The 16,553-nt window shown below is 42.7% G+C and overlaps 1 protein-coding gene across 2 annotated transcripts in view; it reads right to left on the minus strand.

The window, feature by feature from the left end:
* GCA (grancalcin) overlaps positions 1 to 16,553 on the minus strand; it is an 87,866-nt gene that overhangs the window by 53,668 nt on the left and 17,645 nt on the right. For both annotated transcript variants that reach the window (XM_073634038.1, XM_073634039.1), the window contains exons 2-3: positions 7,917 to 8,036; positions 1,199 to 1,268 (exon numbers count right to left, since the gene is read on the minus strand). In XM_073634038.1, the coding sequence (XP_073490139.1) occupies positions 1,199 to 1,268; positions 7,917 to 8,036 (190 nt within the window). The remainder of the gene's footprint in view (positions 1 to 1,198; positions 1,269 to 7,916; positions 8,037 to 16,553) is intronic.

Below are 16,553 nucleotides of genomic sequence, written 5' to 3' on the forward strand. Positions count from 1 at the left end.
AGGCAGTTGGATGCTTTTTTTCAGCAGCCCCTGAACTCATCCAATGTGATCTTATGTGTACATGTACACAGGTTCGTTTAAAGGCTTTTCGTTGAAGGCAAAAAAAGGAGTTCAGACGCTGATGTTTCAGAAGAGGTTGCCCCAGCGTCCCGTGTACATTAGGCCTAATTATCAAAAAGAAAGCCTTGTTTGTCTCAAAAAAACACAATGTATTACTTTGTTATCTTAAGTGGTGAAACGTAATCCTTCCAAAGTTAGAGAATCCCTGGGTGTCCCCCATTGGAGGATTTCCCCTCTATTCCTATATTTTCAGCTGCCACGTGGGAAATCTCCTGGCTGGCAGCTGAATGGGACTTGTGAGGAGACATCGGTTACTAGGAAGCCAGTGGTGGGCAACCTTGTAAAAACCAAAAAGCACCGTGCAGGAAGTGGTCATAGAAATGACAGCTTCCCAGCACTGCATTGCTTCAACATGACAGCCTCCAGCATTTGACACTTCAGTGTTGATCGATTGTTTCCCCTGCCATGTGCCATGGTTCTGTCCTGCGAGCCCTATGCCACTACAGACACAGCAGTGATGCAAAGGTGATGCTGAATGGGACTTCAGTTGCTAGGAAGTCAGTGGCCGCCAGCTTTGTAATAAGTCATAGTAGCTTCCCAGCACTGCAAACTACCAGTAATTCTTTTAGAATCGGTCACAGCCAGGGATTCTGAAATCTGCGGTAGTAAGAACCACCTGAAGCTGTTGCATGTGTTGGAAGGCTGTGCAGAACTGTTGCAAGACTTTCCTGAAATCAGGCGGTGGCTGTTAAAAAGAGCCATACTTCCAATAAAGAACATCTTCATTGAATTCTCCAATATGTGCAAAAGCAAATACCCAATATGTCAAAGCCATAAATAAAACACCACAATAACATATTGGGAAAAAGCTACACCATACGCCTTATCAATAAAAAAATCTATTTTTATTTTTTTTATAAAAATGTGTGTGCATGGCCAACTGAATATTACGCGAAGCACTTCCACATCTGATGCAGAACTACAATGCAATTTCAGGAAACCGGTTTTATTTGGCAATACAACTGCTTTTAACTGCTTTTTCTGGTACCTACCAATCTTTACTGGGATTATGACCTACAATGTCTCACTTGTTACATGCACCCAGTGCTGGAATTACAGCCAAGAACGTCTGACTTACGTGTATAGGTCCCATGGACTCCAGCCTGCGTTAAACATCTCTGTAATTCTTCAGCGTCTACTTCACCATCCTGCAAAACAGCGCCATTTGTTTATTATTTTCACATTCAAAACCAGACACCTTTCACAATAACATACAAAGGCCAGCTTTGCATATGAAATTGCCATTTTAGCAAGTACAGCAGAATGCAGCAGACCAGCTGCGGCTTTTGGAACACTAAACTCATAGGCACATTTTTCCTGAAGGTGGGCACACAAAGCGGCAGCTGTTTTAAAAAGGTTAGTTCAGTGCGACAAACATCAAGAAATGGGTCATCCACCCCCTACCCAGAACCGTGCAAAATATTAGATTTAGATAAAAGCTGGAAGTACCCTACAATAGAAGAAATTACACTCTGGTGGTCCTAGTCTCCAAGCTTTTCTCCATTCAGCATGTCAGCCTCCATCATATTCTTCAGGATTTGAGACTTCTGGCACTGTTAATCATTTGTGTCCCCTGCCATGTGCTATGGTTCTGTGACCCCTATGCCACTACAGGCACAGCAGTGATGCAGGGGGTTGGAGGATGGATCCATAGCACATGGTGAGGGACACAAGCACCTGACCTGGGATGAGTTGATGGAGGCTGCAGTTCTGGAACAGCAAGGACAGGAGACACAGGCCACCAGAGGAGGAAAGTAGATTAGCTTTTCTCTTGCTGCCAACCTTGATTTCCCCCCCCCCCCTTGATTTTGATTTGATTTTTTTCTTTAAATTTAAACACAGTTGCTTAAATTCAAAAAGCAACTCCACACAGCAGAGGTCTGTGGACATGGATAGACCTACAAGGACAGGATAGTGATATGTGGGGGAGGAGGCACAGCATGCAGTGAGGAGCTACACTCAGATGGGTTGTTGGAGGCCTTCTACATCAAGGGTGTCCAAACTTAACCTTCCTGGGCCACAGTGAAAGAAGAGGAATTGTATTGGGTCACACATAAAATACACTAAGGATAACTGATGAGAAGAAAAAGTTGGGCAGATCACAAGTTACCGATCTCGGATATAGAGAATGTACCAGAGTACTAAAACGTAATTTTGCTATAATTTATCATAAAAGTAAAAGAGGGCAACATAAAACTAGTGCGATTTTTGATAAACGAACAACATCTGGTTGGATGGATGTAGTAGCAATTCTCAAGGTGCTCAGATATTTTGGTTCTAATGTCACCATTTATGTGCTTCATCCTTAAGCCCTGGTTCACACCGCATGCCAAATCAGTGGATACTGGCGACAATGGCACTGTCCAAATCGGTGTGGCGCTGCACAGATTCCAACAGTAGTTTCTGTACTACTTTTGGCAACTTCAGGGTGCGATTTCAACAAATATCTGTGCAGAAACCAGCACAAATGTCTCTGAAATTGCCCCCCAAGTCGGGACTGACATGTGGCAATGGAGTTGTGTGAGTTCAGATGAACTTGCACGATTTCATTCCTACTGTCAGTGTGAACCTAGGCTTAGCCTTGGTTCACATTAGCGCGGCTTTAAAAAATGCGCTACTTCAAAGCCACAGATCCATGCAATTTGGACCTCCAATGAAAATCGCAAAAATAGTGCAGGAACCTTTTAAGTTGCAATAATTTGAACTGTCCCACTGCTGGCAATGGGGAGTGACTTACCATGCTATTTTGTACTGTCAAATCTCGACAAAAAAAAAAAAAAAAAAAAAATCACCCCCTAAAAAAGTATATTATACATATACACACACGTTGTGCTTATAGGTTTACATACCCTGGCAGAATTTATGATTTCTTGGCCATTTTTCAGAGAATATTAAACTTTTTTCACTCATGGTTAGCGTTTGGCTGAAGTTATTTATTATCAATTGTGTGTACTCTTTTTAAATCATAATGGCAACAGAAACTACCCAAATGTCCCTGATCAAAAGTTTACATACCCCATTTCTTAATACCGTGTAGCGGTAGCAGCTTGAAGTCTTTTGTGGTATTTGTGGATGAGGCTATTTATCTTCTCAGATGGTAAAGATGCCCATTCTTGGCAAAATGCCTCCAGTTCATGTAAATTCTTGGGCTGTCTTGCATGAACTGCACGTTTTTTGAGATCCCCCCAGAGTGGCTCAATGATGATATTGAGGTCAGGAGACTGAGATGGCCACTCCAGAACCTTCACTTTATTCTGCTGTAGCCAATGACAGGTCAACTTGGCCTTGTGTTTTGGATCATTGTCATGTTGGAATGTCCAAGTACGTCCCATGCGCAGCTTCCTGGCTGATGAATGCAAATGTTCCTTCGGTATTTTTTGATAACATACTGCATACATCTTGCCAACAATTTTGACCAAATTTCCTGTGCCTTTGGAGCTCACACCCCCCCAAAAAAAAAACAAAAAAAAACAAACCCATCAGCAATCCACCTCCGTGTTTCACAGTAGGAATGGTGTACCTTTCATCATAGGCCTTGTTGTCTCCTCTCTAAATGTAGCGTTTATGGTTGTGACCGAAAAGCTCAATTTTGGTCTCATCACTCCAAATGACTGTGCCAGAAGTTTTGAGGCTTGTCTCTGTGCTGTTTGGCGTATTGTAACTGGGATACTTTGTGGCATTTGCGTAGTAATGTCTCTTCTTGCGACTCGACCATGCAGCCCATCTTTCTTCAAGTGTCTCCTTATTGTGCATCTTGAAACAGCCACACCACATGTTTTCAGAGTCCTGTATTTCACCTGAAGTTATTTGTGGGTTTTTCTTTTCCTCCCGAACAATTTTCCTGGCAGTTGTGGCTGAAATTTTAGTTGGTCTACCTGACCGTAGTTTGGTTTCAACAGAACCCCTTACTTTCCACTTCTTGATTAGAGTATGAACACTGCTGATTGGCATTCTCAATTCCTTGGATATCTTTATATCCCTTTCCTGTTTTATACAGTTCAACTACCTTTTCCTGCAGATCCTTTGACAATTCTTTTGCTTTCCCCATGATTCCAAATCCAGAAACATCAGTGTAGCACTGGATGAAAGATGCAAGGGTCTGTCAGGAGTCCAGGAACTCCTTGACCTTTTATACACACACTCACACTAATTACAAGCAAACAGATCACAGGTGAGGATGATTACCTTTAATAGCCATTCAAACCCTTTTGTGTCAACTTGTGTGCATGTTATCAGGCCAAAATCACCAGGGTATGTAAACTTTTGATCAGGGTCATTTGGGTAGTTTGTTGCCATTATGATTTAAAAAGAGTAAACACAGATTGATACTAAATGGCTTCAGCCAAACACTAACCATGAGTGAAAAAAAAGAGCTGAAGTGGTTAAGTTTACGATTTTACATGGGGCTGCAGGTTTGACAGACAGGGTCACTCTGTCCTGAAAGTGAAATTTCACAATGTCTCTATAGGAAACCTTCACTGAAAACCATGTAGACTGCCACTGCTGAGCCCTTTCAAAAAAAAAAAAAAAAAATTCTTTATATAATTCTGGTTCTGGCATCAAGTCATCGGCCATCATGCAGCAAGCAAACTCAGAACTTCTACTCTGCAGACTTGTTCCAGGTATGTAATGCAGACAGTCAGCACTTTCAGGGTGCCAGCCTCTATGTCTCTTTAGTGTAGTTGTCTCCGGTATGTATAGTGAGAGGAAGTGATCAATACTTTACTAATCAGATGAAACAGAACCATGAAATGTGTGAGAAAGATTATTTGTGAACCTTTCACCAATTAGTTATTTTGCAGAAAGGGAACTTCCTTATCAACACCAGATCTACTGGTTTCTACAATGGAACAAACTGTTCACATGACAAAAGAAACACCATCATGAAACAGGAACTTCTAACTGGCAAAACTTTTTTTTTTCCAGAGTAGTGAAGGATTAGAACCACTGTCAGGTTTTTATTGCTCACATATACAATGCAAAAAGAGCACCCAACAAACGTACAGAATTTAAAGCAGTAACAAACCCAAAACTATAATATTGTAGCTTACCTATGGTGGTGGCTGCATGCGTTTTCAACCGGTGATCTGGCCAGCAACACACCTCCTGTATTAGAGCTCATACACTGCAGCTCACAGAAAAAGAAAAAAAAAAAAAAAAAGGAAGAAAATTTTACCCTGCCTGTAAACGCCTGAAAAAGCCATAGTGTGCATGGACACACTGGCTAACATGGAGGAGTTTTTCCAGCCGCAAAAAAAAAAAAAAAAAAAAAAAAAAAAAAAAAACTCAAAAGCCTGTAGGAGCCATTTCTATGAGATGCAGTGTTCATGAGCCCTTAAGAGTGTCCCCACTCTGGATAAAGGAGCACAGGGGGGAACCTTTGGACAGCAGCACTGTCAGTCTGAGGGGAAGAGGGGGGGGGGGGGGGGGGGGGGGGGAGTGGAGTGTTAGATGTACCAGCAGATTTAAATACACCAACATAAGTAAAAATCTAGCTCAAACTTTATGAGCAGTTAAAGCAAACCGTTTTCGCGACGAAGGTTTTTTCATATTAAAATTGTAAGCTCTTATGAAGAAGGCTTTCTTAACCCGTTTGTATCCCATTATAACTGTATCCCTTTACATTGTAAAACTGTAGGTGCTAATTGAATCCTGTATATGTATGAAGCGCCATATGAGATGGAGATAGATACACACAAACCCCCATCAATATCCATGCATGTGCTAGGCCACTTGATGTTATTATGGCTTGACCATGTACCCAGTTGTATGTCACGTGCCTCATGTAAAGTCCCAAACACCTTCCCTCTTTAATCCCAGTTATAGGGATATAATAGTAGGCGCTTCATTTAAACGTCCAAAAAAACCCTGTTCAAGAATTTGTATTCTAATCATTAGATAAATGTTGATCATTTTAAACCCCCGTCAGTGGTAAATTTGGTATTCTGCTGGAGAACGTGTTCTCTTGAAAAACAGACTGGCTGGATCACCAGATTGGGAAAAAATAAAAATAATAATAAAGAAAAAGCCTAAAAAAAAAAAATAAAAACGAACGCAGCCATCACATCGAAGAATTGGTAAGCTACAATACAATGAAATGTTTGCTTTTGGGTTTAATTGATAAAATGGATTCAGCATTCAAACTATAGGTTGGTTTCACGTCCTTCGGTCATCCCCCCCCCCCCCTTTATTTTTTTTTCTCCTGGGGGATCTTGGGAGCGATCTATAGGGTAATAAACGATGCGATTAACATGAACACACCCCTGTTCTATGCGTCACATTAGACTACTCTTTCGTGTTCTTTAAGTTATTAACGAGTTTACCCCTGTTATAAAACACTATATTACTTGACCTGTACCGTTTATTTTCTCAATAAAGTCCTTAAAAAAAAAAAAAAAAAAAAAAGGAAGGTTTCAGAGCAGAATAGAATCAACGTATTTTTGGAGGCCACCCCCTCCCCCCTCCATCAGGGCTTAAAAATTCTGACTGTAGAGTGTAAATGGATTCTGAGCAGATATCAGATACAACTGCACTGCGATTTATTGCCGGAGAGTTTTAGGTGGGCAAATTACATAAGAGCTCCTTTGCTGCATTCACTAAGGCTGGCCATACATTACACAATGATCTGGAATAATTTTAGATTTACCAAAACCATATAATAGGAGGTCAAACCTAAATATTTTCAATTTGTATGCAGTCAGAAAGGCCCTTGTACTACATAGTTGAAGGTAAATTGTATAAGGTATGACCAGTTTTACACTGGTGTAACCTGTCCTCTTAAACATTTTCAGCAGTAAATCAGTGCAGTTTAATTTGGTATCCGCTCACCTCAATTTAAGCAGTCAGAATTTTTAACCAGTTGCAGACAACCCTATAGCAGCCGCACTGTGCAGAACATATACATATACATATATATATATATATATATATATATATATATATATATATATATATATATATATATATATATATATATATATATATATATATATATATATATACATATATACACACACACACACACACGTGAGTGTATATATCCCATAATTTGTAGCTATAACTTTTGCACAAACCAATCAATAGACGCTTAGAGATTTTTTTCACCAAAAAAGGTATACAGTGCCAAAAAGGTAAAAAGGCCTGATCATAAAGGGGGGTAGTAAATCTTCTAGGAGGTCAAGTGGTTAAAGTGGTGTTCTACCACGGCTGCAAAAATTAAAAGCCAGCTGCTGACTTAATAAATCAGACACTTGCCTGTCCTGGAATCCAGCAACGTCGGCACCTCAGCTGACGGGTACATGCCGCCTCCATTGCGGTTAAGGGAACCCGACAGTGTAGCCTTTTGGCTTCACGCCGGGAATCCTACTGCGCATGCGCGAGGCTCCGCTCCTCTCTCCTACTGGCCCGGCGACAGGGAGGGGAGGAGGGAGCTCCAGCTGTGACGTTAATACCCGTGGCTGTGGCTCACAGAAGTGGGGAAAGCATAACAAACAGGTATGCTGTCGCACCTCCCCCCCCGAAAGTTGCCAAATGTGTTCCAGATTTCATTGTCAATTAAGCTTTGACAATGAAATCTGGAAGCCAATTGGTTTCTTTGCAGAGTTACACCAGATTTTGCACTCTTCAGCTTTAGTAAATAAACCCCAAAGTGTCAAAGCCAAGACAGAGGGATGTTGTCATTGCACCTACCTCCCCCAGATGACTGTATTCAGCCCAGGCTTAGGCCCTTTGCATGCACTAAATGAGGCCCATGTTGTATAACCCAAATCTAAATACCAGCCATGTAAAAGATTTACCTGTCCAGCTATTGCTGTGAAGTAGCTCCACATTGGGTCTCCTCCAGGGTACTGAGGTTGTCCATAGAAGCCTCCATGTGACATGGCCTGACCCATCATTGAGGGATTCATGTTTCCGTACTGAAATAGAACATAAGAAAACGATTAAAATTAGAAAGCCTCAGAAATTTTCATCTTACATAACTCCTACTAGGGAGCAACCAGTTTATAGTCTTGAATACAGGAAGATAATGTAATATTCCATAACTAGAGAAATACAAACGCAGCGATAACCTTCGCCCGCCAATGTCTCCGTGTGACAAGACAATAAATTCTCACCTACAGGAAGAGGACATTCCTTCAAATTATCACATCATAAATATCGCAAGATTCTAGAGATAAGAACATCTATAATGTCCATGACCTTCAATACAAACCGACTCAAAGGAGGATCTGGAAGAATCATTTACGGGAACTCCTTTGAAAGCCATAGTTGGCTTATATGTGTTAAAAATCAGACACAGGATACAAAGCATTTAGGCAACCCAATGTGAACCACCAGAAACTTATCACACTAGAGCTGCTGTTCCTAACCAGTTTCTGAAAATGCTATTTACCTGGCGATCCCTCTGGTTTAAATAGTTACATTCAACAAGAACAAGATCTACATTCGTGTTCTGAGTCAGTGAATCAAAGTACTGAACAAGGGCACGACAGCCCTGCAACTAGCATTTCCATAAGGCGGCCTGTGTTTCCTTGCAACAGGTTTACTTTACCCACTTAACCCCCGGACCATTTGGCTGGCCAAAAGACCAGAGCACTTTTTTCGATTCGGCACTGCGTCGCTTTAACGGACAATTGCACGGTCGTGCGACGTGGCTCCCAAACAAAATTGACGTCTTTTTTTCCCACAAATAGAGCTTTCTTTTGGTGGCATTTGATCACCTCTGCAGTTATTTTTTGTGCTATAAACAAAAAAATAGCGACAATTTTGAAAAAAAAATGCATTTTTTACATTTTGCTATAATAAATATCTCCAAAAAAAAAAAAAAAACATTTTTTTCCCCTCAGTTTAGGCCGATACATATTCTTCTACAAATTTTTTTGGTGAAAATCGCAATAAACGTTTGATTGATTTGCGCAAAAGTTATAGCGTCTATAAAATAGGGGATAGTTTCAGCAAGAGAATCCAGCAGGCTGGTTGTACCCAAGTTGATCGTACATTCAGCCTGCCCATTAACTGTTCGAATCTTGGCTGGTTTACCACTTGGTGCCTACCGGTTCTTTAAGAATACTAAATGCCTGGAGACAGCGGCAGGCATTCAGGTCATTGATTGGCAGTCACACGACTGGAAAGCTCTCGACTGCAAGTATGCATCTGGAGCTTCCAAATCCCCGCCAGTTACCATGCTGGGAGTGCGCCAACCGACCGAAAACAGACTACTTAGCATGCGCCCTGTACTGTACAATTAAGAGAACTTTTGTTTTAAACAGAGAAGGATGGTGTGAGTTTTACTTTGTCTCTCCACTCTAGGAGATCTCCCTTCCAGGAATTGGGAAGGTAAGAAATGACTGTGCCTGGAGGGTGAGGCGTATGAATGGGTAGATATAAATCAGGTCTTCTCCCACAATTATAGACAGTTTTACTCAACATATAGATTGCACTGGAAAAAGTTGGGTAACCGGTTTGGATAAAGACGCTAAGAAATGTCATGTATGCGGTGATGTGTCTCATCACGTCACTTTCCTGGAAAGTATTCAGAATCAGAACAAAGCTATTTAGAGATAACGGCCTGCAAAGCATGTTCATACATATTGCAAGGTCTAATAGGGATTCAGTAGAGAGGCATCTGTAAAAAGTACGTATTGATTTAATTTTATATCCAATAAATCCATATCTATACCCAATCATATCCAACAAACCAATAAAGCTCTGGCTTGAAGTAGAACTATACTTCAGCAATGAAACACCTGCAAGCTCCCTCACTGACCAACATTCTTCTTTGTTCAGACTCTACGGCCAATATAAATTGGCGATACTGCAAGGATACAACTCATGCGCCAACTCATTCATCCTCCCACATGCAGAAATTGTACAGTTTTGTTTTTTTTTTTTAAAGGTAAATACAATGTCATACTTACCTGCCCTGTGCAGCGGATTTGCACAAAGCAGCCCCGATCCACCTTCTCGGTTTCCCTCTTTGCTGCTCCTGGTTCCTCTCTCCTGCCCCCACAGCAAGCAGCTTGCTATGGGGGCACCCGACCCACAGCTCTGTGTATCCATTTAGACATGGAGCAGTGGCCGGGCTACACCCCCTCTCTCTGCTCATTGGTTGACTGACAGCAGCGGGAGCCACTGGCTCTGCTGTCTCAGCCAATGACGAGGGGAGTCCCGGGCCAGCCGAGTGTCTCTTGCAACAGCACAGGATCTAGAGGGGGCTTTTTATCCTAATGTGTAGAATGCATCAAGATAAAAAACCTGACTTTACAATCACTAAGCTGTGCATGTGTCAGAAAGATAGAGAACAGATAGGTAAGAGGGAATTTTACCAAGTTTGGAACAGCCATAATCTGAAGCAGCTGTGCATCAGCTAGCGACACCATCAAGCAACTTGGAGCGCCCCTCGAAGCGCCATTCATAGCGCTCTGGTGTTGGGTGCCTGCGTCTATGGCGTTCATCCAAACCCACTGAGTACAAAGTACAGAGACACTGCACTGCAGGAGAAATAACTGAACCCAAATGCAGGTAAATTGCTTAGTGTAATGTCAACTTTGAAAAATATTACACAGGATTTATATAGTGGCAACAGTTTGCATAACGCTTTACAACATGAGGGAAGACAGTAGCGTTTTCATACAATTCAATAGAGGAATCAGAGGGCCCTGCTCATTTGCGCATACAATCTAAAAGGGAGGGTCAAGTGATGCAAAAGTTGTTAGGTGGAAGCGGGATAGGCTTCCCTAAAAAGAAGAGTTTTCAGGGATCGCCTAAAAGTGGCTATAGTAGGAGATAGACAGATTGTAGTAGGGAGTTCCAAAGGATGGGAGAGGCTCAAGAAGTCCTGGAGGTGAGCATGAGAGGATGTGGCAAGGAGGCTAGAGAGCAGGAGGTCTTGGGAGGAATGAAGAGAACGATTTGGTTGGTATATTGAGACTAAGTTAGTAATGCAGCTGGCTCTGTAAGAGGTTAGTATTCTGAATTTAATTTGTTGGGTGAGCAGAAGCAAGGGGAGGGATTAACAGAGGAGCAGCAGACACGGAGAGGTTGGTAAGGTGGATGAGTCTGGCAGCAGCATTCATGGTGGACTGAAGGGGGGGGGGGGGGGGGGGGATAACCTATGTAAAGGGTAAGGCAATGAGGAGGAAGTTGCAGTAGTTGAGGCGAGAGATGACCAGGGAGTGAATTTGAAGCTTTGTGGTATCATTGGTTAGGAAGGGGCGTATTCTGGAGATGTTGGGGAGATTGACGCTTTGGACATTACAGGCACTTCCAAGTCATCTAACATATAAAAAAAAAACAAAAAAACGCAGGTTCGGCAATGTAAGCTTGAATGACTGTTCTAAACAACTGTTCTAAAAGCTGAACTCAAAGCAGAGAATCATCCTGTAGTGTACTCCTTTCAAAGAATTTAATGCATTTTTACCTACAAGTACTGAAATCTATTTTCATAAAAGCCTCCACTTCGGTTCTCGCGCTCAGAGGAAACTGACAGGAAGACCACACTGATTAAGAAGATTGGACTTGGTGTGTAGCAGCTTCTTCACTGACCAATCAGGCTGTGCACGGAAATCTCCCCAAAAGGGAAGAAAAATATACATAACCAATGACAGTTGCCAAAGAGCAATTGTTCCCAATGCAAGAGGCCCACCATTTCTGATCAGTGACAATCCTAAAACTTTGGATTCTTCCACTTCCTGCTCTGACAACATTCATCTTTTTAGGGCAAAATGGACAGACGGCAATGAAAATGGAACAAATGGTTCTAACACCTCATCACTATCCATAACAAGGATTAGTAGGGTATTGGATGGAGTTCTGCCTTTTACGCACACGTTTTTTTTCCCTCTTCTGCTCTCCCATTGGTGACAAGAATGGATATACACCTATTGCAGGGATAAAAGCTATACACAATGGATGGTTAAGGGTTAATGCTTACTTTAGCAGAACAGGCGGTTGGAAAGAATGCAATTGTTAGAAAAGTGGGATAAACGTCCTATTCATGCTAAGCAAACATCTACTACCTCTCGCAAACGCCACCCTATAGAGAATCACCAACAGTCATTGCTGGAAAGGACAGCCAATGCATTTTATTCTGGTCATGGAAGGTCAACGAGAGGAATAAAAGGCGAATTCCGTAGCCAAGTGAGATTTCATTTTTGAGAGGTTGCTGGTAGAGAGTGTTGGCAGCTTCTGTCCAACTACTATAAAATTGCAATAAAGCTAAAGAATGGCGTCACTTTCCCCAAGAGATTTTCTGAATTAGTGGAAAGTCAGATAGTTTGTGAATTGAGTTGATGCCAAAAGACCAAATTCCTTCAACACTCGCCCCCCACAGTAAAGATCGCCTAAAATTGGGGTGTTTAAGATTTACGCTTGAAGCAGCCAGTGACGTCATTGCGGCCAAAGAGCGCAAACTTAGAAGGAAGACCAGGTGAAGATGAAGTGCCAACCGCATAGTGCTGGAAGGCTTTATTCTAAGACAGGTGTCATAATGAGCTAGCATGTGGTGCATACTAGCACATTACAGTTCAGCCCCCCCTCCCCCACAGCTGGCCCAATCAGAGAGAGCAGCGTGCTTTGCACATGTGTAGTAGGGAACCGGCTGTGAAACAGCAGGGCTTCACTGGCAGTTTCCCTTAGTAGAGATGGCAGGGCAGCATCTGATTGATAAATCGGCTCGGGTGAGGACACTGCTGGATTCCTGGACAGTAAGTGCCCCTGTAATGACATATTCGGCGACCCATCGCAGTTTGCTAAAGAAGTGATGTTCCGTTGCCGCAATCTTGTTACACCCCACACTTGTCCAGTTAGGATACACTAAGGAGGGGTAAAGCGGACATGTTACACCCACCGGAGTTTGGCATTGTACACATTTTTATAAGAGTAAAGTGAGTTTCTATAGTGAAATACAGGGCTTGGAACTCCGTCTGACTGCTTACATGTTGAATTTTAAATGCAGCGAACTTCTGTCAGATTAACAAACCTGTGAGATGAGCAGGGTTGCCACTGCTTTTAAAATTCAAGATCTAAGTAGTCAGACGGAGTTGTAAGTCCTGTATTCCACTATATAAACTGACTTTACTGTTAGAAATACGTGTAAAATGCAAAACTCCGGTGGGTGTAACATGTGCGCTTTCCCCCTTCTTAGTGTATCCTTACTGTGGAATTAGTGTGGGGTGTAGCAAGATGGCGGCAACAGAACGTCAATTCGGTAGCAAACACCCCAGTATTAAAAACGTCAGCAACTACAATATTAGTAGCGACTGACTTAATTTTTTCTGCAGCAGCCTGGAGCTCCGCTTTAAATCGCCTTTGGGTCCACTTTTTTTATTCAGGAGTTTACTACCGCTTTAAGGCTGAGGTTTTGTCTGCTTATATTTAGCCTTCCCCAGTTCCTCCTTTCCTGAACATACAAATTATTTTATTTTTTTAGAAATGAAACCTGGTTTTTATTACATACTTCTCTAGACAGATTATGGCCGTAGGGGGAAGGGCTGGCAGGGTGCAGTACATCGTTTCCTGAACCCTGCATCTCTACTGATATAAGCAGTGGGCTGGATGAGGCTGTTCCTAGTCTGGCTGTATTTACATGCAACACCCAAATGTGATGTGGAGCCATGATAAGAACTGAAATCCAAGAAATGAAAGGGCAGGGCAGGGACAGTCAGGCTGGGCAGGAAAATACAGGATGTTGATTGCCCTCCCAGCAGGAAATTAGTTGTTTGCTGCAGCTTCTATTGCACACTAACCTGCTCACAGTGTGCAGTTAAAGTAGAACTAAAAGGCAAAACACTTTTAGTTTTGGATAGAGTGCAGATGGATTAGAACACCTGTCAGTTGGTATGGTTGTCTGACCCCATTAAGAAGATCCACCCTCTTCCATTTGTCCTGTTTACCATTATCATTGAAAGTAAAAGAAAATCACACATTTTGGGTTGTCCCCAGAAAAGTAATAGAGGGGAAATCTTCCAATGGGGACAGGAATTCTCTTAAAGCGGAAGTACGATACCATTTTTTTTTTTTTTTTAAGGGCCCCCCCCCAGGTGGGTTATGCCATTATGTGCTATTATACACAGCATTTTAGTACAGTATGGCAGACTTACCTGTCATATGTGTCCTCCAGCGCAGCACTGGGACGGATTCGGAGGGCCCACAGCGCTTCCATCTTCGCTCAGTCTTCCCTTCCAGGTCCCGTGCCTTCGACCACTTGATAGGCCAGGCTGCGATGATGCCACTCCCGCGCTCGGGAGTCATATCACCGTGACACGGATTGGGGGCCGATAATGTTCGCTGAACTGCGCAAGTGCGGCTCAGTGAATATGACAGCTGACAGGCAGAAGGATGCATGTATGGCAGAAGAGACCAATAGGGTCTCTTCCGTCATAAATAACCTGCCTGTCAGCCATTTGAATAAAATACAAGTTTACTTTCACTTTCATTTGCAGGGATTTTCTCTCACTTCCTGCTTGGCTATGGGACAGGAAGTGAAAGCAAATCTCCCCAATGGGACAGATAGTGAAAAAAATAAATACATCTGACAGGGGTTATAACCTTCCCTAGCTATCAAAAATGAAAAAAAAAAAAAAAAAAAAAGTTTTGCATATAGTTCCACTTTAAAGCAAAGGACTTGACATAAAAATGAATAGGAATATACAGAGCATAGCGGCCCGGCAGGGAAGTTTACCTGACTGCGGCACCCAGTGGCCCCATAGCAGAGATATCCATAGACAAGTTGAGGAGGTGCAGGATGGGTTGGTGGGGACTACAATTTAGGGATAACTGTACTAAAGCCTCGTACACACCACTAGTTTTTTTTTTTTTTTTTTTTTCGGTTCAACCCATCAAAACTGACAGCTCAGGTCTGAGCCGCTGTACTAACAATCCGATGTTAGTACAGCAATCTCCCCTGTTGAGCTATTGTGTTCGGACATGAGGACGCTCCCGACAGAACACTGATCAGCGCCTTCTGCCTTTGGCTGAGCGCTGATCAGACCTTTCGGTCACAGTCGGACCGGCTGCCGAACACACAGGCCAAATGTCCACTGGATTCTATTAAACTGCATGATGCCAGACAAAGTTCGGCCAATGTGTACTAGGCTAAAAAAAAAAAAAAAAAGAAGAAGAAGAAGTCATCTGGGCAGTAAACATGAAGCCAGGGTACCACTTTGTAATCGCTACTTTGCAATATCTACCAATCAGGCTGCGATTTTTTTTCCCCGTAAGGTACCAAAATAAAAATGACTGCATGTGAAGAAGGGTCTCAATGCGGAAGTCACGCTCTCAGGAAGATGTGAAATGTCTGTGGTTACAGTCTTTGCTTTTCACACCATGAACATTAAGTAGAAAAAATACAAAGTATAGAGAAATATACAGTAGAGTTGTTCCTTCATTGCAACAGTACTCATGCAATACCAAATCCACAACCAAAAGACAGGCTAGTTGGGCAAACAAGCTTTTTAAGATTTAATGAGCACATTTAAGAGTTGTGCTCCATCAGAATCGTCTCAGAAGAAGATCAACAGGTACTCCTATGGCAATGGAGCAGTGAAAGGTTGGATTTCAATGCAAATTGTACAACATGATGGTGTGTGGCCACAAAACAGAATGATCACAATCACATACGAACATGGGATTCTAAGAACCCTTTCACACTGGGGCGGTTTGCAGGCGCTATTGCGCTAATAATAGCGCCTGCAAACCGACCCAAAAGTGCCGCTGCTTGCTTTCACACTGGAGCGATGCGCTGGCAGGACGGTAAAAAAAGTCCTTCCAGCAGCATCTTCAAAGCGGTGAAGGAGCAGAGTGTATATCGCTCCTGCCCATTGAAATCAATGGGACGGGGCAGCTATACCACCAGCAAAGCGCCTCTGCAGAGGCGCTTTGCGGTGGTATTTAACCCTTTCTCGGCCGCTAGCGGGGGTAAAACTGCCTCGCTAGCAGCCGCATACCGACGGTAAAATGCCGCTAATAGCAGTGTTTTACCGCCGATGCCGCCCCAGTGTGAAAGGGCTCTAAGCCCCCATTCACACAATGCGACTGACTTCACTTGAAGTAGCACAATTTCAAAGCCACAGGTCAGTGCGATTTTAGGTGTGCCTTAACACACAGATGTCTATGCAAGTCGCACCTGAAACCACAAAAAATACATAAAGTGCAGGAACCTTTTTTCCAAAGCCAGCGTGACACCACAAAGTTGGAGTCGCACAGATTTGAACAGTTCCGTTGCCAACAATAGGGTGCAACCTGTCATGTAATTGCATGGCAAGTTGCAACAGTGTGAACGGGGGCTAACTTGGCAAGTCAAAAAATCATGTTGGATTATTCCAGTTATTAAAACTGATCGATATGTCACTACCCTACCTACTGCTCTATACAGAACCTGCACATGTCCCATCTACTACTTTACAGAGAAGCTGCCAAACATGTCCCATCTACTG

This window comes from Aquarana catesbeiana, linkage group LG06 (genome assembly GCF_042186555.1).
Source record: "Aquarana catesbeiana isolate 2022-GZ linkage group LG06, ASM4218655v1, whole genome shotgun sequence".
NCBI classification, from domain to species: Eukaryota; Metazoa; Chordata; class Amphibia; order Anura; family Ranidae; genus Aquarana; species Aquarana catesbeiana.